Here is a 20,933-nt window from a genome sequence, read left to right on the forward strand (position 1 = left end):
CCGTGATCGATGAGCGCGCCTGCAGCAGCGGAACGTGCGGATGCAGCCGTCAATGGCAGCCAGTAACCACCCCGGCAAGCAACAGGCAGCAACGCTGGCACCGCGCGCGCTTCCAGTTCCAGAGTCTCGGCTTCCTCGATCTGCCGCCTATCCTGATCGCAGCAGATGAACAGGACGCCGGCGAGGAGGAAGCGGAGGCTCTCCCCAGCCAGCGCGCAGCCGCGCCTCCTCGCCGTGGCCATCGCTTCCGCGTCCACGCTCATCTTCCTCGCCCTCGTGCTCCTCTCCACCTCCACTCCGCCGGCGCCCTCGTCCCGCCTCGCCAGTGGCGGCGGAAGATCCTCCTCCTCCTCCACGGGGCCGCCTCGCTGCGGCGACGCGGGTCTCGGGGAGCTCGGCGACGCGATGGTGTCCATGCTCCCCAGGGACCTCCCCTTCACCGTCTTCGTGCCGTCGCCCGACTCCTTCCGCCGCGTCCTCAAGCTGCGGGGGTCCAACGCCAGCGCCGCCGCCGCCGAGGGCGACGACGACAGCACCTCCGCCGTCCTCTCCCGCGTGCTGGGCTTCTCCGCGGTGCCCCAGCGCCTGCTCGCCGCGGACGTGCCGCCGCGCGGGGCGGCGCGCCTCCTGGACTCCGTGTCCGGGCTGAGGATCCGCGCCTCCCGGGACGCCGCGAGCGGGGCGCTCGTCGTCAATGGCGTGCGGGCCGAGTGCACCGACATCGTCAGGGGCGAGACCGTGGTGCACGTCGTGGCGGGCGTCCTCATGGATGCCGAGTTCGAGCGCTCGTTCGCGGTGGGATCTCACGGTTGATCGAGCCATCAGACATGGACACATGGTTCTGCTTCTGCGTTTCTTTGTTTGTTCTGAAGCGGAATTTGCAGGACAATGCACAATTAGGGGTGGTAATAAACATGGCCTTAATGGTCTCTTCACGATTCAAGTTAAACCTTATATATTTTTAGTTTAAAATTGTATAAGATCAGAATCCGGCCTTTAGAGAATGTAAGTCAAAATTTAAGACCTTTACTACCCCTATGCACACTACATTCGCAAAATTCTCAAAAAAAAAACAATATATTCGTTGTTTAATTATTTACTTGTTACACAACCGTGAACTCTGGTGCGTCGAGAATCCAGATTGTCGAGGGCGAGACCGCGGTGCATGTCATGGCGGATCCCCATCTGTTTCCTTGATGTGGCAGCTTGATAGATGGATTTCGAACTCCGTTTGAAATTTTGAATGAAAAAAGTTGTCACAGTAGTATAGAAAAATAAAATCATTCATCAACAGAGAAAGGATAAAAAGAATCCAAGCGGCTCTGGAAATTCAATTATTTCACTCCTTAGCATGGGAAACTCCCAACTCCCAACCTAAAAGAAAAGCATATAAAAATAGTTTATACTTATACTTATAAAAACATGAAAGAAATGAAGAAAATAGTTTTCACCCGTTTCGTTAGGAAACATACACTGGGCTGTAATGCGGCATGAAAAATCCGCCCCGATGGACGAGTGGGCCGCACCCCCTTCCACCTGGGCCGCTTCACACCACGGTCTGATCGGCCTCTTCGCCGCTCCCGCTCTCTCTCTCTCTCTCTCTCTCTCTCTCTCTCTCTGCGCCGACGTCACCTGGCAGTTACTCCCCTTGCCTGTCTCGCGCGTCAGAATGGAAGTCGAGGAGGACGACGCGGCGGCGGCGGCCAGCGCGTGGCCGGGTTCAGCCAGGCGCCTCCACCTCCTTCAGTTCCTCCTCCACGCCTCCAAGGTGCTCACTGTCCCATGCGCTCTGTTGTCCGTTCCCCAACCCAGCAACCGGGACTCCCCGACGGAGCTAGACCTCAGCTGCTACCTCCGTGATCTCCACGCAGCGGCTCGATCTCCGCCCCATCGTCAAGTACTCCGCGCTCGCGTTCTTCGCCGGCCGCTTCCTCCCCGCGCTCCCGAGGTGACCCACCATTCTCCGATTTTTTTTTTCTCTGGGTCTGGGGGACGGTTTTGTTCTTATTTCTAGGCCTGGTCGCGTCAGGAAGATGGGGTTCTACGGCGCGCGAAGCGGGCGAGCCGTGAGGTCCTGGCTTCTCGAGCCTCTGAGGGACAGCAACCTGGAGCTCTTCGCGCTCGTCGCAGTTTGGATCGCCAGCAAGGTGAGGCATTGCGAGTCTTTCCTTGATCGAACGCTTGCTTGTCGTGAGCGGTAGTATCACCTTGATTGCTTTTCTCCGATCCGTGCAATTCTTCGTTAAGATCCACGATCTGAGGCCGCTGTCAGTGAAGAGCCTCAAAGCGTTGGGCGATCGCATCATCGCCGACCAGCATTTCACGTGCCGAGACTTCGCAGATGCTGTGAGTTCATGATAAACTATTTCTTCCTTCTTTTGACTGCTTACGTGTCGGTGTTGTGACGGAAGGTGTTTGCTGTAATGCCACAGGAATTGGTGTTCATGGAGGTAAAGCCTGGCTAAGATTATTACCTGACAGTAGTTAACTAAATCGATTCGACCAACAAAAATGCTATATTCTTTTTATGTGTTGTTGGATTTTCAGGTAGTGGAGCATAATATTGGATCTTCAAGGATTGCTTTCATATATCTGGAGGAGCTTCTCATCCATTTCAGGTCATTTGGATTGTTTCTCATCCATAACTAATTGCTGACTTTGTTAAAGGCAAAGCCACGAAACATCAAAATGGGAATGATTGGAGTGTATGCATGACTTTTTTTTGGTTGTGCATCACCATTAAAGTGATGAAATGTCTCATCTCTAAATCCACCTTTTTGCAATTTCAATATTCAAGCAATTGGCATTGCACATCACTACATCAGACAGGTGAAAATATGCCAGATTTAGTCTTCTCACCCCCGGTGATGAAATGTCTCATCTCTAAAGTCTGTGTAGCTCTTTATAGCAGTTCTTAGTGCAGCCTGTGTAGTGCTGAAATGGGACACATTAGTGGAAATAATCTCATGTCATATATCTTATCAGGAAAATACCTTTTGACTTGCTGTCACAAGTGAATGACAATATGAAAAACTAAAGAAGGGGTTGTTGGATAATCAGAAAAATCCCCTAAACCCCTGTATTGGATGACTTATCTTTGCCATATCTTTACAGTTTTACTAATCCTACAAACTAAAGGTCACAGGAATTATCAGTAAGCATGTGTTACTACTACTAGTAGTATATCACCATAACTGGACATATTGATAGGACCATAACTGGACTTGGACAGCTGTGTTATAGGATAAAATATAATACGGCTACTATTTTCTAGTTGTTGACTTGGTTTAAATAAACATAAATTTATACTTGCAATTAAATTATTCATTATTTTTTCTTTCACTGACAGGGAAATATCAAAATTAGGTGATCTTTTGGATCTGGATGTGTGCATGGAAATTTTGGATATTCTGTATGAGAATGAAGATACCTCTTTACTTTTTAACTCTCCCCGCTCGCTTGCTGCTTCAACTCTTGTATGTATTCTGCATTCCTATATTACACATATTTTGGAAAGAGCTGCCACCAAATTAATGCCTGACACAAAATTGTTTCATTCCTTTTCAGGTTGCTGCATATGCTATATCAGTTCCTAAGCAGACATGGGAGTTTCCAATCCTTCCTTGGGGTAAGCAACTCCAGTTTATTTATATATGATATAATATTTTCTATCCATTTGGAAGAAAATGAATAATATTAATATTTTTGCACATATTTTCTATCCAGCCAAAGAGTATTAATTTATTGCTACCTCAATCAAGACCAGCTGTTCATGTAGTAGTAAATTTTAACAAGGCGTATTTAATGGATAGGCCTATGAGGTAACCCATTAAAACAACTGCATTTTGCAGTCAAGTTTGCTACATCGCATGATGAGGAGGAAATCATGAAGATTGTTCTGACAATTCTCCTGCATGTGCTCAAACCGGATGGGATCAGGGAGAAGGACAAGGGAGATTTCGACGTCAGATGTTTATTGTGAATATGTGATGTGTAGAGCACAAGAATGTCCGTCAGTTTTGCCTTTGAGTTGTGAAGTAGTAACGCCATCAAACTGAGTACAGAAGATACATTCCTGTATAAGACACTTCAGCTCATTTTGTCCAGCGGTTCAAGATTAAGATGTCCTGAATAGCCCTGTGAACTGAACTATATGATGATTAAAGGAATATACACACAAGCATTTCGCAATGGAACTCTGTATTGGATACAGTGATGACATGTCAAAGTAATGGAATATGCTGAGGGAATGTATTCATGCAAGTTTCTAAAGTAGATTGCATATCAATATACAGATGGCCCATCAGCTCTCACTGAGATCGGCTGTGATACTCAAAATATCTGTTTGTTTTCCTAATCGAAAGGAAAGACTGGTGCACAAGAGTCAAGGCCTTCTGAATCATCCAACAGAGACCATACATGGGGGGTCCAAGCCTCCAAGGAGTGGTTGATGAGTGTGGTTCAGAGTATCGCCACAGTGTACAACGGGGCACCGTCAGATACTCCCGTGCAAATGAACACCACAAGCAAACATGTCTTCGAGTTCATTGACCAGTCACCAATGCAAGCCGAGCTTGAAGTCCCCTAACCAACCAATAGGTCGTGACGGGCGACAGGCTGACGGCTATCCTTGAGCTGATGAGCTTCTGGTGCCAAGTCCCTGTCCACGCATGCAACTTGCAATTTGTTTACGTTGATGCCATGCTTGGAGCTTTTGATCCAGAATTCCAAGTGCAGTCTGAACCCAAGAAAGAATTTAAAAAATAGCTACCCCCTCCCCCTGATTCTGTTGTTTGCTGTATACAAATATTGCATCAAACTGAAGTGATTTAAAAGGCTTGAACCAACCAATATCCCCTGGGTTTTCTTCAGAATTTCACATCACTCATCAGCGTCGCCTCGCTCAGTCCGATCTCTGCTCCAGCGATGACGTCCGCTTCACCATCCTTAAACCGGAGCCACCAACCAGAGCACTTGGTTCGCAGAGGAGAAAGGGAAAGCGCAAAAGCAGCTTCCAAAGCGATCATTCTCGTTGCGCGATGGGGACGGAGCACCTGAAGCTGGAGCCGGCAGATCGGCAGCAAGGGCCACACGTGTACGCCTCTGCAGCTCGTGCGTCGATCTCAGCTTTCTGCTTTTCTTTTCTTTTTCATTTTTATTTTACAGGGTGAAGAGCTTGAGCCGAGTAGCTTCGGGCATGAGATTTTCATGCTAAACGGGCTCGGTTTTAGTCAAATAAACCATCATAACTTATTGGTCTAGGCCTAATCTTAGGTTTTCAGTCAAATAAAACGCTTTCGTCTTTCGTAATCTTTGCTTGGTCGGTTGGCTCAGTCTATGGCCTAGATTCTCTAATCTGTAGCGTATGCTTTGTGTTTACAGGAGGAATAAACCATCACGGCCTAGTGCCTAATGCCCTAATCTAACCTTAGGATTTGGTCTTTTGTAGGCTCAATGACATCCGAAATGTGTTCATGTTAGCTTGGAAGGTAGCAGTGAAGTAAAGTAAAACCTAGGATAATCCCATCCTTATGTTGATGGGTTGTTTAACCTCGGAAGCATTGACAAGTCTGCCTTTTTTTTAAAAAAAAAAACCCCGATATTGTTAGGTTAGCAGTGTGTTAAAGCCATGACTTTGATGGATTCTGTTAAGAGTACTATAGTGTCTGTACGGTTAGTCTTTGAGAAAAAGATATATGATTTCCCATTCGCCCTACTTGCTTGCTAGCTCCTTTTCATGTTTATATCCATCCCATTCTCTGAATGTCGATAGAACTGGTATGGTACTGTAGATATTCCTTGGACTGCGAGCGCTGATTTCTTATTGGTGGTATTGCACTCTTCTGTTATCTTCAATTAAGAGATCTAATAAGTGTATATAATTTAGGATTTATGAGTTTTTTTATATAAAGGAATTTCTTACCAGGAAATGCAACTTCAATTGTTAAGCAAAGTGATTGCAACTTAGAGCCTGCATATTGTGGTGGAAGTAAGGTGTTGAGGTGCTTCACTTCCTGCATGTATTACAATGCAAGAAACTTAGCTGACAGGCGTAGCCTGTAACTAACCTCCCATTGCATGCTTGTGTTGTGTGTGATAAAAGAAAAGGCCTCTACTGGTTTATCTGAACTGCCTCTGCATGTGTTAGCTGGTTGCAGGCTCATACTTTAAACCTACTGCAAACAAGCAAAATAAAATAAAAAACTCACCTCCCATCCACAAATGGATGATCATCTAATGATTGACCGCTGCAGAAGAAATGTAACTACGATATCCAACGAATTGTTCTCAAGCTCTGAACTGTCTGAATTATGTACTAATCATTGCAAAAGGGAGCAGATAGATACATATGCATGTTTTTTTTTTCCAGAGCTTTCTCGTTGTCATGCCGATAATTCCACGAACCACCTGCAGCTGGCGACATGGAGGTTTATCTGAATTTTTTTGAAAGGTTTATCGAAGCAGTTAGGCAGTCAGATTTCTTTCATTTTCTCTTTTGACCTGTACTTTGATTCTCCCAAGTGTAAATTCCATGCATATACATGTATGTATATTGTGACAGACCCGCCGAGTTAAAACGCTTAATTAAGCGTAACCACTATCATTTGACACATTAGCTTAATTAAGTGTAACTTGACAGGTTGTTTCCAACCCACAGGCCGATCGAAACACACCAGATGTCTCGCACGAAGGCGAGCGCAGAAGGTACCAGCAATGATACAATCTCACAAAAATGGTAAATAAAATTAAAAGCTTTAAGTTTAAAATATACAAAAGAAAGATAGCAGCGGAAGAGAAACTAACTTACAGAGCATTTTTACTAGAGAATAATAAATCAAACGAAATAAGTCGAGGACTACCGAGACGTGAAGACAAGACGTCACATCGAGCCCACCGATGTGAAACCTAGTTAGCTCCTAAACCTGAAATAGGGTAAACAACATACCCTGAGCAACTAATACTCAACAAGACTTACCCGACTCCGGGTATACATAGCCCACATATCTAGACATGCAAAGTTTTTGGCTGGTGGTTTATTTTGCAGAAAAGCGTCTAAAAGTGAATCCTTATTTTCAAGATTTTTGCTCCAGGTTCTATATAGATTAACCATGATCTAATATTTGCATAAACCATCTAGATCAAACATGGTAGAACATTAAGCACAATTCAAAGTAGAATCAACATATATAAAATAATCCATGTTTCATCTCATATTACTACGCTGCGACTCGGTGATCAAGGTGCCCATGTCCGAGAGCGACTGACGGCGAATCGATTCGATTTAACCTTGCAAGGTGGACCTAACCAACACGGCACGCAAAAGCCCCATCGGACCCCACGCACCGACCTTTCCTCTCTCCGTCTCGAACTACAGGACCGCCCCACCATCATATGGTCAGCCGAGCTCAACGTGAGACCACCAAAAGTAAACATATGCATCCCCATTTCTCCGCGACTACTCGACTACCCCAGGAGGTGAGGTGGAGTCCTGTACTTTCGAGGTGAGGCAGTACTCGGCTTACCGGTTTCGACTATCTCCTACTCCCGGCATGCGGTTAGTACAGTTAAAACATGATCAACAGGGCCAACAACGGCTCGGTCCTTAACCGACACAGGCGGAACTACACCTATCCCGCCCGCCCGGTCTCAGATTATATTCTTTCTTTCATTCCAAGACTTTCATCCCAAGATGAGTAACTCATAAATGGAAACATAAAACTATCCTATATCTCGCGAGTAACCAAAAATTGCTCGACTTCTACCGAACCCTATCTAGCATAGCATTTCTATCGTCCTATACATACTAGTACAACTCAAGGAAACCTAGGGTTCATGCAACTAGGGTTTCAAACAACTCCTAAACGTAATGCACAAGTAATAAATACATATATATGTGTCATAATTTAAATTAATAGGATGTGCACCGGGGCTTGCCTGGGGTAACACTAAGCCAGTGTTAATGCTATTAAGGCCTTGGGCCCTTCCGACCTTGGGTCGAGTCTTTGGTTGCTTCGGCGGGTCCTTCCATCTTCTGGCGATATCCGTCGAACACCGTCTTGTGGGTCGACTCCAACACCGCGTGCTTCACGTCCACACGTGTACATCTAGCGCACCTAAATGAGGTGCAATAATGCATATGCATGAATATATATGAAATGCCAATTAATGCACAAGCATATGACACAAATTAGTGCAGCTAAAATTCCTTACTTACAAAAGAATCATACTAAAAAATGAACTAGTTGGCGGACTGTCCGCTATGCAGAAGCGGACTGTCCGCAACTCAACTCTGCCGACCTACCAAACTACCAACGCCTCTGGACAAACTTAAAACTATACTGCGGACTGCCCGCGATCCGGTAGCGGACTGTCCGCAGTACACCTTTGCTAACGTCAACAGAACCAACAACGTCTCTGGACGAAATTCAAGCTCTACGGCGGACTGTCCGCTCCCCATTAGCGGACCCTCCGCAGTTCACTCTGCCAATCCACCAGAGACAACGACGTCTCTGGACAAATTTCTAATCTTACCGGCGGACCGTCCGGCCCTCCTTGGCGGACCGTCCGCGGTTCATTTACGCGAGACCACCAGAAACACAACGTTTCTAGAAAAACTCTAACCTAACTTGCGGATTGTCCGGCCCTCCTTGGCGGACCGTCCGCAGTTCACTTTTGGAGACCCGCCAGAGCCAATGATGTCTCTGGGCCCACCCTAATCTTACTGGCGGACTGTCCGGCCCCCTGGGCGGACCGTCCGCGGTTCGCCTCTTTGACACCACGCGACAGGCGGCAGCAGGTGCGGCGGCGGTCGTTCACCGGCGGCGGTGGCGCTCAACAGAAGGGGAAAAAGGCCGGGGAGCACAAGTAACTCACCACGAATCCATTCTCGCGGTCGGTTCGGGCGGAGGATGACCGTAGAAGCGAATCGACGCGAAGGGGCGGAGCTCCGGCGGTGCTCCCATGGCGGCCGGCGATGGAGGGCCGATTTCGGCTGGGGAAGGCTCGAGTGAGGCTTGGGAAGGTGAGGGGGGAGGTGGAGGACAAGGGAAGGATGGTGCTCGTGGAAGGAATCGACGAACGGGGGCCGGAGGGAGATCAAAGGACGGGGGCGACGGCGGAGCGAGCGGACGAGCGGAGCGAGTCACTGATCCATGGGGAAAGGAGGAAGGAGGAGATGACGACCGGGTCCACAACCAGATAAATATCTGGGCGTTACTTTGGCGAACCGTCCGCCGCCCCAGAGCGGACTGTCCGCGAGGCAGGGTGTTACATATATACTACAGACCTAGCTACCAGTGTGATAGTAGCAATGTGGCAAGTGGCTGACAGTGACACAAGATCTGCTGCTTCTAGTGAGGTACCAGTAGCCAAAAATGACAGCTACAGTCTAAAGATATTCGATTTGAAATCTGCAATAAAGTTTTCCCCAATCAAGAGGAAAAGGCTTTTGAGTAAATTAGGTTTGAATTACGGACAAGAGGGTCCTTTGAAAAGATAACGAAAGGATCATTTGTTAAGCAAACAAATCAAATGATTGGGGCCTCTGAATTGTGGTTGATTGCTTTGCAGGGGTCCCAATTACACCAATAATGATGGCTTTCCTTGAGCTTATCATGGATGGAACAGGGAGAAAATTTGGGCAGCATACAAAGGCGAGTAGTTGAGCCCAAATTTTTAGCCAGGCCAACCTCCCAATGATGGGGATTTGGTGCAGGATCCTTTCGAGGTCGACGTTGCCTTGCCCTGTACTTCATCTGCAGCACAGAGCTACACTTCGGATAGGGAATACACGCCTACGCCATTTGTTTCTTCTTCCTTCTGCAGCAACCGATTTAGGCGATGGCAATCTTGGCCCGACATGGAAGAAAAAGTAGGGAGACTGGCAGTGGATGTGTATGTGTATGTGTAAACCCACAGTGATTTGGTAGAAGGGAAAAACATGTTTATTAGACAAGATCCGGTCAAAATCTTGAAAATTTAATCAATAATAATTTTTAGCATGTTTAGTTTGGAAATGGAAAAGTCGCCGTGTACATTTGTCTTCAAAACTACTTGCACAATCTTATGACTTCATCAGAATTTTATGAATTATCTTATGCAAGTGGTAGGCATGCACAATGATCAATTTGGCAATAATATGCACACAAATTAAGTTGCTGAAACCTAAACTGCTAATAACCTCGCAAATTTGAGATTAGGTCGAGCTGAGATGTAGATAATATTATTGGAATCATGACATAAATTTGAAATCGTTATACATGCACTGACATGATAGTACCTGAAAGTCACTTCTATTGTAGACCATTTCTAACAACGTAGATGTGAACAGAAAGAGGTACATACACAACATAATTTAATAAAATATATGAAAAAAGATATGTGGGAACATAGTGATCAACAAGATTTGTCCTAACAACCCATAGATTAATTCATCATTGGAGCACAATTAGTTTTTTTTCCCAGAAAGTACTGTCCAGGCAACCAAAGCATGGAAGCGTGCACATCAGCACGTACGTTTGTCCTTTCATTCCTTGTTCCCCAGTGCAACTACCATGATGATTCCTTTCATTCCTTGTTCCCCAGTGCATACAGATTTTAGTTCGCCAAAAGACAAGATTTGGTGAACTCATGCACCACAAATTGCAGTACCGATTACTGACTTAAAATTTGTCGTAAAGACAACAATGTTAAAAAAAACACTAAACTCCTAAAGAAAAAGAAAAGAAAAGATAAGACACGATGTGCATGAAATAAACATGTGCTAGCTCCTACTTCAGTGTTCAGTATAGGGATGTCAACGGGTACCCGAAACCCAAAACCCGATGGGTTTTTGCTCCTTTAGGGTGCGGGCATAGATTAAATTCTATACCCACGGGTTTCTTAATGGGATAAACTTCATACCCGTCGGGTTTGCGGGTGCGGGTTTGTTCTTCAAGTACCCAAACCCGCAAACCCGTGGGTACAATAAACCCGACAATATATAACCTAAAATACTAATGTCACAAGGTCTTGTATCAAAATAAGATCCAATCACATGCTAAGAGAGACTTAGGCTCATGTACTTCTATTCCCATCGATGATTACCTATTCATAGACTCATTTGGCTATAATGCATTGTGTATTTGTTTATGTTTTCTATTAAATTTTGTTGCTTCTTCTATCGGGTACGGGAAACCCGCGGGTAAAAAAAACCCGCACGGGTACGGGTACGGGCATGAAATCATACCCGCGACGGGTATGTGTTTTTTAACGAGTGCGATTTTATTCTGGAGGGTGCAGGTTTGGGTTAGTGATACCCGACGGGTTTATACCCGTTGCCATCCTAGTTTAGTACTTCGCATACATCAGGTTCCGTGCGTTTGAGCAAACAGAGAGGGCCATGGCGTAGCAATGTAGCACCACCCCAGAGATGTCACTGCAACGGAGTTTTCACTCTGTTCGTTGTGCTGGTGCTGGTGGCTGGCGCTAGAGTGGTGTGAGAAAAAAATACTGTTGGCTGGCTGGTGGCTGGAGACTGGTGCTGGAGCTGTGTGAAAAAAAAATATTGTTGGCTGGCTGGAGGAACCAAACAGCGAACAGAGTGAATATCAATCTTGGCATCGCACCCTCCCATGAGATTGTCCTTTTGGCAGAAACACAGACACCTCACCTTTCCGCTGTAGCTACACATGACCTTGTTTTGATGCTTTCTGATGAAGAAAACAGGCATGAGATTTTTTTTTGTTTGAGAAACTTGCAAGAGAAAAAAAATCATAAATGCTTCAAACTTCATTGTATGGTTTAATGTAAGAGAGCAATAGACCACCATGTGTGTAGTGCAGAAACTGCACATATTGGAGAACAATGCAAGTAACACTTGGCAGTTTGTGTGCACCTCAATGTGACTGTGTGAGGAGCCTGAAAAAGGGGCAGGAATGGAAGGACCAATGCTCCTGGAATCTAGATCCAGTACTGCCTTGTTTAAGATGCCTTTAAACTTTCTCAGCTCAGTGGCCTTTCCTAATCTATTGAGAGGTTGACCTCAGCATCACATGGCATCAGGGCATGGCTCCTTAATCTTTATACTGTGTGCATGTGGAATTTGTAGGTTCAGAATCATTCTAGTAGTTACAGGGACTAGTAAACTTTCAAGAAGAGAGAATATTTGGGTCAACTCTTATCTACGTATATGTTATACTCCTTGTATGTGATTATTGCCTAATGGTCGGCAGAAACTGTCGAACCGGCTGAAAAAAAAACAAAGAGTGGCCATCATTTAGTACTCATTGGGGTTGTTCTTATGCGCATTGCAGATCTAGTTTACAATCAAGCGTGATGCTTTGGTCGATAAACTTGGACGGTTCAGATCGCACACACGAGATGCAAAATGCTGGACCATTGGACTTACTTTTAGTGTAGCTTGAAGTGTAAGATGCAGCAAAGTGGTCCATCTAAAGTACTAGCCGTGTTTGGTTGGACTACTTGGCAAAATTTGAAGGCACACGAAAATTTCACTGATCTCATCCAGAGGTAGATGTCTTGCTTCCATGGCTCCATGGAATTGCTGGCATGTAACCTGTAGATTCTTTCTCACCCCCCCCCCCCCCCTAAACCAATTATGTGCGCATTTTTTTTCTCACCAAATCCATAAGCAAGTCATTGTCTCATTTAAAACTGAACAATAATGTTATAGCATTTACTTAGCTACCTACAAATTTTCTTCCGAAAGCATAAATTCATTTGTACATAAATTTTGGAATTTATTTTTGTCCATTTAAAATATGGTAATTTATAGAACCAATTCAATGCTAGTAGGAAATAAATGGGAGAAGCTCCCTCATTCCAATTGGGTTTTTGTTCTGGACCATAGTCCCCGGGAACATGGAACGCCCCCACGTTCCGGGAAAGCAGTTTCGTGGACGGGAACGGGAAATATTTCCGTCCTCACAATGTAAAAATCCATCTCAAATGTTGTTCACTGTTTCTCATTCCTCGATCCATCCCGAGAACTCCGGTAACTTTGTTCTGGACGAGTGATTGATGAAGCATGAGTCTTTTATCTGTAACTCAAATTAATTTAAGATTTGTGAATCTTTAATTAGGTAGACAATATAACAATGAGCGGTAGGGAGTAGTAGAGAGAACCCTGTCACAAAAATTCAGATCTTGTCACCACATCCTGCTGACGACTTCTGAAAAATCAAGCAGAAAAGGGCAAATCTTGCGGCAACCAGTTACCAAACCGCATCAAGAAAAGCAGCAGTTTTTGTTGGCCAGCTCCTATTACAGCCAAAAAACAAGCCAGTAATTTTTGGCTATTCACAAGGAACTTCCCCTCCCCTTCTCCTACCTCTCGCCATTTTCACCCCCCGTTTTCTTCCCTTTCTGTTGCCAACTTCGAGTGAGATCCGTATATAACGAGGCAACCACCGCTGCCCATCTCTCCGCCTCTCTCTTCCCTTCTCTCTCTGGAACCAGCCAGGGTGGTTGTCAAGCGGCATTGGAGTCGGGAGTCCTTGCCATTGGTACAAGAGCAAGAAGCAAGGACAAGGAGGGAAGAGGAGGGAGAGAGTGAGGGGCACTAGAAAGGTGCCTCCTTCGCTTCCAGTTGCTTCTTCTCTCTCCTTGCGCGGGGGAGAGGGTCATGGCCGGTTATGGCCTGGACAAGGCGGTGCGGGCCAGCGTCAGCTTTGACACGCCGTGCGGCGCGCTTCTGCGCGAGCTCGAGGTGCGTTTCTCCCCCAGAAGGAAGTGTGCTTTAGTTTGTTCGTTCGCCGCGTCCTTGATTTGCTTGGTTCTTCGAATCATTTGGCAATCGTATGTGTGATTCAGGAACGACCGAATGAAGTGCTTCCTTGTTTCAGGGAAAGTTGCCGATTTTATTTTTCTTTTGAAGGAACAAAAGTTGCAGATGTTTAGCCATTTTGAGATTCTGATATTGTCACCGTTCTTCAAAGGGGCTTAAACAAGTTCAAATTTTGCGGAGAGGTTGAATTCTTTCGTCAGCCTTGCTGCTTTTGTCACCCTCTTGTTCCTCTCTTCCCCTTCGCTCCCCTCCCCAAAAAGGTGGCTTTCCTTTGAAGAGATGCCACGATTTTGAGAGGAACAGTTGGAAATTTGTTGCTTCAGCTGCTTGCAGCTTTCTTCATTTGAGCTTTGAAGGCGCAACCTTCGATTGATTGTCAAGTCTTCGTCTCGCTTTCTGTGTTTCTTATTAAGAAGCAACGGGAATACATATATTTACTTCTTTCTTATAATTGTTCGAAGGACGTATGGATTTGGAGAACAAAGAATGCTTGAAATAGCATTATAGCATCAATGCTGTAATTGTCGATGGTAATTAGGAGCGTTCGTAGTATGCCACTGGCTGACACAGCATGAGAAAGAGGAATATACTGTTACGCTGGTATTCATTCGGATTCTTAAATCATTCATTTTATTACTAATATAATAGCAACAACTGCGCTCAAAATTGGATTTGTAACTCATGGGCCAGTACTTATTATAGAACTCTCTGATGTCGTGCAACTTGGGAAAACTAATGTGATGTTCCCACTTATTCGGAAGTTCTGCGTAATTGAATTAATTTTTCTATAACAAAACTAGTTTTATGACAGCAATGCTATCCAGAGAAGTTCCTTGGTAACATTGTTTCTAGAGACACGCCATGATGTCCATTAAAGATAACTCCATTCATCCTGCTTAAGAAAACATTCCTTTATTGATCAAATAAATACATTCAAATGAGCTTAGAGGCGTTTGTCAATTTTTTTAGTTTTAAGTTGCATGTAGTGATCTTAAATCATGTTCGGGTGCTTGCAGTTGCATATATTTTCTTATTCTTATTAATAAAGTTCGAATACATTCAATAAAAGATGTTTATTTTTTATACATTTTTTCCGTAAAGTTTCGATACATTCAATAAATGATGTTTATTTTTTTATAAATTTTATTTTTTATATATTTTTTCCGTCTTGTTTGATCATCTGACAGATGAAATTTGTTTTAGCAAATATGGACAGAGATTGGGGAGCGTGAACAAGATAAAGATCGTATGTTCCTTGAACTCGAAAAAGAGTGCATGCGTGTGTACCGTCGAAAGGTAGATAGTGCCAGTGCCGAGAGAGCTCAGCTCCATCAGTCATTGATGGCCAAAGAAGCAGAGCTTAAAGCTCTAGTTGCTTCTATAGGGGAAAACACCACACAATTCAAGGTATATTTTTGTCATAATTTATATTTTTGCCTCTTTCTCAAGTGTTTAGCTTATTGACCTTCGTATGCTGTCACTTGTCATGTAATTCTCAGTTTTAGTTTGCCTATCAAGCTGCAACAGGTCCATTGAACAAGCAATGAAATCATTGTCTACGTCATGCAGCACCTTGTGTAGAATATTTGGTATTATACGGGCCGGCTGTCTTTTTTCAGTTAATGATGAAAACATAGCATAGTGACATGGGCAGCTGAGTCATAAGGTTGTTGCATAGTCATGTCAGATGGGTACAGTTAGATTGTGGAACCCATTTTTTTAGAATATTTGTAATTGCGAACCATGCAGTCAGTTGAAGAATTATTGAATATAGTGCTTTCTTATAATTCAATCCTACTGGGATGGTACATGTAGGATTTTTCTTTCGCATAAGGTGTGCTATGGAACATACTTGTTTAGTGCCAATGCCTGGGATCTTCTGACCCACAGCTTCTACATGCATCAGACACAGACAAACGAAGTAATTGCTTATTGAATGTTAGGATAAAATAAAAGCATCCCAATTCCCAACAAAGCAGAAGTGTTGCGTTTTTAATTTTTATGTATCCTAGATACTACATGACATATGTTTGAGAATCATGAGCATTCATGTTTACTTTCCAGAGGGAAAAAAACTTGTGTCTGACATCACTGTATAATCCAAAGTAAACCAGCATGTATTTCTCTCTCCTTTTTTGTCATGTAAGATATTCGTTTGTAGGTGGATGAAAAGCACACATCATTGAAAGATCAACTTGCTGCAGTGACGCCTCTGTTAGAAGAGCTTAGGACAAAGAAAGAAGAAAGAATCAAACAGATCTCAAATGTGCAATCTCAAATTGAGAAGATAAAAGCACAAATTTCTGATCATGGTTATCAGAACTATGATGGTTGTGTCAAACAACTTAGTGATGATCATGACTTATCGACGAGAAGAATTTCTGATCTTCAAATGCAATTGCGGAATCTACAGAAGGAAAAGGTAGGAGTGATCTTAGCTTGTAATGTTTATTTGTGGAACTTTCTTTGGTTCAATATTGTAGATATATATAGGTTGACCCATCGAAATTCTTTAATAGTAACTCAGGCTGCAGGCGGGGCGGGTTGCGGCCGGCCGCAAACCCGCAGAGCTTGTCGCTAATATTTTGTGCGGGTTTGAGGCTGCCCACGAGGTTCAACATGCGGGCAACAAGCAGTTCGCGGGCTTCGTGGCACAAGCTCTAATCCCGCATGTCCCGCATGGACATACAGCTAGCTCGCTTGCTTACCCAGTACTAGTCCATTTAATGAACCAATAAGTATCAACTATATTAGATGAAAACAATATAAACTAGTGAATGAAATCAAAATTCAAAAACGAGTATTAATAATTAGAACTGTGTCATTCTATCATCAATCAGATTAGGATTACATTACATCATCAAGAATTAACAAGAACCATTAGCTTCTACCACCTGTTTATTCTTGGTTGCTATTCAGAGTACTATTTGCTAAAGAGCTCCCAGTAAGCAAGAAGGCACTATAGATAACCAAACTAGGATAGATTACATCAAGGATAATCAAATAAGGATAGATTAAATTATCATGGTGCTACTAAGAAAAGAACTAAAAAAATTTTATCCATCCAAGCATCTTGTTTCTTCACATCTGGAAAAGTTCAAAAACAAAAGTTTTCATCAGAACTGCATGTATGTAGTGTGAAGGAATTCTGTAGCTTCAAGCCATTTCATCAAATTTTAGGAACAATACAGTCCTACTTTGTGAGAAACCAGCTCTCCTTGGGCAGCCTCCAATGATAGTGCAGTTACCATGAATAAAGACAACTTCACCTCTGATTGCTGCTTCATGTGGAAAAACATGAACAAACGAAAAATTTAGCAACTACTAGAAACTAGCAGAAATATATTAGCAGATGTTGTATTAGCCAACATTAAGTCCTCTAACTGAATGCGATATGCTCATGATACAACTAATAATTAACTTGCTAAGGTTTACAACTACCAATCGACCCAATTATAAACATTCAAGAAATGCTAATGTTTTATTAGATCTATAATGCGATGTTCAGATTGACACATATCAGAAGATTGGCTCAATCTAAAGTGATATTTTCCAATATGTAACTCTGATTGCACAACGTGAAAGATATACCAAACATTACTCTGAACATACAACTAGTCCCTACCTCATGCATCATTTTAGTCAAGGTCGACACAGGTAACAACAACTATATCAGTGTATATTCATTTAAAAAATATATCAGTGATATGCTAACAATCCAATGCCATGCCTGCATCTCTCCATACTAATGCTCTTTAGCAAATACTCTGAATAGCAAACCAGTGCCATGCCTGCATGTCTGCAGCAGTAGCATTCCATGGCATTTGTTTTCTCATAGATGGGAGCATAATTCATCAATCGGAGATTTAGAATACTCTTTACCACTGTTTCACCCTCTAAATTGCTTGTGACACGCGGTGCAGACTAGCTAAGTAAATCCTTAACCATTGAAATACGATGAACACACACCAATTTCTGGTGAAGCTAAGCAATTAAGCAAATCTACGAACCACACTCACCTGTGATGCAGACTTAAGAACAGGGCGCAGGGTTGGCTGCTACTTCGTAACACGGCAGGACGTGCCGGCGTAGCCCGCAGGGAGGCAGTGATGCTAGTTGGTGGAGTTGAGCGGAGACGACGGCGGCCTAAGCGTTGACATCCTGCTGTGCTCCCTGGCATCTCCACGGCGGCGCTGCAGCGGTGGCAGCACGACGTAAGGGCGTTGGGGTCGGGCCCTCGGCTCGAGTGACTTCGCAGTGGGCGGCGTGAGGAGCGGATGATGGGCGACTGGACGGAGACGTTGATTGCAGTGGGGGTGGGGACCGCGACGGCGGCCGCCGGCTTCCGCGAGGCAAGCAGATGCGAAATGAAGTTGCGGGTTCTTGAGGGTATGGCGGGTTTCATTCTCCTCCGCGGGCTTTAGCAGTCTGGCCAATATCGGGCCACTAGAATGTTGCAGCTGGCCGCGTCAGCCGCATACGAGAATTTTGCGGGGCGGGTTTGCGGGCTTGTAGAAGAACCCGCCCCGCCTGCAACCTGAATAGTAACTAATCTCTTTCTTGGCTATGCTATATAAGTCGAAGAAAATTAATTCTCTCCTTTCCTTTTTTTTTTCTTGTTCAGTCTGATCGCCTTCAGAAAGTCTTCATATATGTGGATGAAGTGCACGGCCTATGTGCGGTGCTTGGGATGGATTTTGCAGAGACTGTAAAAGAGGTGCATCCAAGTTTGCACGGAACCAACTCAGAAAATTCAACAAATATCAGTGATAGCACTCTTGAAGGTCTTACTCAGACTATCCTGAAGCTCAAAGCAGAAAAGAAGACAAGAGTTTTCAAGGTGATTCCTTGGCGTAGAACTGGGGTTGGTAGCTCTTTTTTGTTTGTTTAGCTTCTCTAACAATTTGGTCAATGCGTTCAGTTGCAAGAGATTGTGGAAAAGCTTCACAAATTATGGAATCTCATGGAGTCAGCTGAACAAGAGAGGAGACAATTTGCCAAAGTAGCAGCTGTTCTTGGATCTTCTGAGGAAGAGATAACTTCTCCTGGCATTCTGTCATTGGACACAATTCAGGAGGTAACCATCTGTGAGATAATTATTTATTTACAAGATGATTCAGTTCTCACTATTGTTATTATTGGATTCTTTAGACAGAAGAGGAAGTTGAAAGGCTAACTAAACAAAAAGCTAGTAGAATGAAGGAGCTTGTTCTCAAGAAAAGGTTAGAACTAGAAGACGTCTGCAGAAATGCACATATGGAGCCTGATATGAACACAGCACCAGAGAAGATCATTGCATTGATTGATTCTGGTATGTGTTCTGACACAAAACTGGAACTTGCTGATGGTTAATTTTTGAATAATCTAAGAACATTCCACATTCAGGTTTAGTAGATCCTTGCGAACTCCTTTCCAGCATTGAAGTACAAATAGCAAAAGCAAATGAAGAGTCCTTAACAAGGAAAGATATCATGGACAGAGTGGATAAATGGCTATCGGCTTGTGATGAAGAGACTTGGCTTGAGGAATATAACCAAGTAAGATTCTTTTCTTTGTTAAAAGATTAGGATGCATCCATTGAATATGGTTTCAGCCTTTTCCCTCTGTTGACATGTTAATATTGTACATTCGGATTGTCTTAAAAAAATATAATTTGCATCTCAGTATAATTTATTTTGGTAATGACATCTTCAATGTTTTCCTGTGTCCTGCAGGATGATAACAGGTATAGCGCTGGCAGGGGTGCCCACTTGAATCTCAAGCGTGCAGAAAAGGCAAGGATACTTGTCCAAAAGATTCCAAGTGAGTCTTCTTTTCCCCAGCTGTTAATACTATTAACTTCAGTTGGACATGCTGGTGTATCCTGGCAGTATCAGTGGGATCTAATCTAGGAATTTGACATACAAAATTGTGGGTATAACTCCGCTGATGTACTGCTAACTCAAACTAATTGACTTTTCCTATGTAGAATGATCATAAACTGCTCTTTTTTCTGCAGGTATGATTGACAGCTTGATAGCCAAAACTTTCGCGTGGGAGGATGAAAGAAATGTGCCATTTTTATATGATGGAGTAAGTTGTAGATCTAATTAACCATTACGATGAATCCAGTTGGGTAGTTCTGTTCTATATAGTAAGGGAACATTGAATTTGTGTGTGAAGGTTCGTTTGGTTGCCATTTTGGAAGAGCAAAAACTCAGAAGGGCACAAAGGGAGGAAGACAAGAGACGCTGTCGGGTAAAAATTAATATCCCTCCTTTTGCCACTGCAACCACAAGAGCTCTTGCACATATAATTACTGACTAAATCTTTATTATAGGACCAGAAGAAGCTGCAGAGTTTATTGCTTAAAGAGTTGATTTTCGGGTCTAAACCTAGTCCCAGAAAGACAAACAGCTTCAATAGAAGGATGAGCAACCACCATTCAAATGGAAATGGAACTGGATTCATGACCCCAGTGCCCCGCCGAGTTTCAGCTGGCAGTGCGACCCCGGAGCTTCTAACCCCACGCTCATATTCTGGGCGGTATAATAACTACTTCAAGGAGAATAGGCGTCTGACAGCAGCAGCACTGAACTTCTCAGCGGTTTCCAAAGAGGATAGCATGTCATCCTTCGCCTCCATTAGCGGCTCGGAGCCTGATTCGCCATTGTATTTGCACTAAGTGTGAGACCTCTGAGAGTTTTGTTGCAGTGTTCTTCATGATGTTTCATGGCTAGAAGCTTTGCTGAATGCTGATCCTGGTTTTCAATTGGTTTCAGGTTGGTTAGGGAAGAGACTTCTTGGTGAGAAGGATGGATAGCATCAAGATTGGACCAGTGTGTGGTAGCTATTAACATTGCTGATGAGTGACGACAGGTTGTGACAAAATTTAGGTGAATTTGATTGTAGATATAATTTCTAACATTCATGGTTTTGCTCTATTTCCAAATTTAGGCAACTCGTTTGGTTAGGAAACATGTGAAATTGTGAATGGGATAAGCTGTGCAATGTAATTGTTTCGTGCTGTGTGTTCTCTTTCCTCTCCCCCTCCATCCCCCCTCCTGGAGTCCTGTACTACAGGTCAGATATTTGTTTTGCATGTGAATGAAGGCTTGATTTTTGTCGAAAATGATGTTGCATTTCAGCCTTACAGACTGCAGCATGT

General features: G+C 43.8%; 3 protein-coding genes and 1 long non-coding RNA gene across 6 annotated transcripts; 3 read left to right on the top strand and 1 right to left on the bottom strand.

Moving 5' to 3' along the window:
* Positions 1-100: 100 nt before the first annotated feature.
* On the top strand, positions 101-886 carry LOC120648858. Its single transcript, XM_039925502.1, has one exon. The coding sequence runs from the start codon at positions 166-168 to the stop codon at positions 811-813; it is 648 nt and encodes a 215-aa protein (XP_039781436.1). The 5' UTR covers positions 101-165; the 3' UTR covers positions 814-886.
* Positions 887-1,632: 746 nt separating this feature from the next.
* Positions 1,633-4,263, top strand: LOC120646717 (cyclin-J18-like). 2 transcript variants are annotated; one of them, XR_005664547.1, is made up of 10 exons: positions 1,633-1,768; positions 1,872-1,948; positions 2,030-2,147; positions 2,248-2,346; positions 2,433-2,450; positions 2,548-2,618; positions 3,350-3,476; positions 3,568-3,628; positions 3,727-3,821; positions 3,940-4,263. XR_005664547.1 is itself a non-coding variant. In XM_039923157.1 (9 exons), exons 1-9 carry the CDS (start codon positions 1,670-1,672, stop codon positions 3,980-3,982), a joined length of 801 nt encoding a protein of 266 aa, XP_039779091.1. In that variant the 5' UTR covers positions 1,633-1,669; the 3' UTR covers positions 3,983-4,263. The 2 variants fall into 2 exon arrangements, 1 of the variants encoding a protein (XP_039779091.1); XM_039923157.1 differs by lacking the exon at positions 3,727-3,821 and having other exon boundaries at positions 3,852-4,263.
* Positions 4,264-13,332: 9,069 nt separating this feature from the next.
* LOC120646718 (65-kDa microtubule-associated protein 6-like) lies at positions 13,333-20,897 on the top strand. Of its 2 annotated transcripts, none has more exons than XM_039923158.1 (12): positions 13,333-13,708; positions 14,990-15,193; positions 15,948-16,208; positions 18,411-18,626; positions 18,708-18,863; positions 18,938-19,097; positions 19,172-19,323; positions 19,501-19,588; positions 19,785-19,858; positions 19,949-20,023; positions 20,106-20,452; positions 20,548-20,897. In XM_039923158.1, the coding sequence occupies exons 1-11, from the start codon at positions 13,625-13,627 to the stop codon at positions 20,448-20,450; spliced, it is 1,815 nt and encodes a 604-aa protein (XP_039779092.1). In that variant the 5' UTR covers positions 13,333-13,624; the 3' UTR covers positions 20,451-20,452; positions 20,548-20,897. The 2 variants fall into 2 exon arrangements, with proteins under 2 accessions (XP_039779092.1, XP_039779093.1); XM_039923159.1 differs by having other exon boundaries at positions 13,335-13,708; positions 14,974-15,193.
* Positions 16,565-18,177, bottom strand: LOC120646720. The gene is made up of 2 exons (XR_005664549.1): positions 17,806-18,177; positions 16,565-17,064 (listed from the first exon to the last, which is right to left on the bottom strand). It is a non-coding gene; the product is annotated as an uncharacterized LOC120646720 (long non-coding RNA).
* Positions 20,898-20,933: the final 36 nt, after the last annotated feature.

This window comes from Panicum virgatum, chromosome 9K (assembly GCF_016808335.1).
Source record: "Panicum virgatum strain AP13 chromosome 9K, P.virgatum_v5, whole genome shotgun sequence".
NCBI classification, from domain to species: Eukaryota; Viridiplantae; Streptophyta; class Magnoliopsida; order Poales; family Poaceae; genus Panicum; species Panicum virgatum.

What these genes read in the sequence shown, in the direction of transcription:
- LOC120648858 (XM_039925502.1), top strand. Translation starts at nt 166, where the DNA reads ATGAACAGGACGCCGGCGAGGAGGAAGCGGAGGCTCTCCCCAGCCAGC.
- LOC120646718 (XM_039923158.1), top strand. Translation starts at nt 13,625, where the DNA reads ATGGCCGGTTATGGCCTGGACAAGGCGGTGCGGGCCAGCGTCAGCTTT. An exon ending in CGCTTCTGCGCGAGCTCGAG is followed by an intron (nt 13,709 to 14,989) that starts GTGCGTTTCTCC and finishes AATTTGTTTTAG; the next exon opens with CAAATATGGACAGAGATTGG. An exon ending in AAGACAAGAGACGCTGTCGG is followed by an intron (nt 20,024 to 20,105) that starts GTAAAAATTAAT and finishes TCTTTATTATAG; the next exon opens with GACCAGAAGAAGCTGCAGAG.
- LOC120646717 (XM_039923157.1), top strand. Translation starts at nt 1,670, where the DNA reads ATGGAAGTCGAGGAGGACGACGCGGCGGCGGCGGCCAGCGCGTGGCCG. An exon ending in TTCCTCCCCGCGCTCCCGAG is followed by an intron (nt 1,949 to 2,029) that starts GTGACCCACCAT and finishes TGGTCGCGTCAG; the next exon opens with GAAGATGGGGTTCTACGGCG. An exon ending in GTTTCCAATCCTTCCTTGGG is followed by an intron (nt 3,629 to 3,851) that starts GTAAGCAACTCC and finishes TGCATTTTGCAG; the next exon opens with TCAAGTTTGCTACATCGCAT.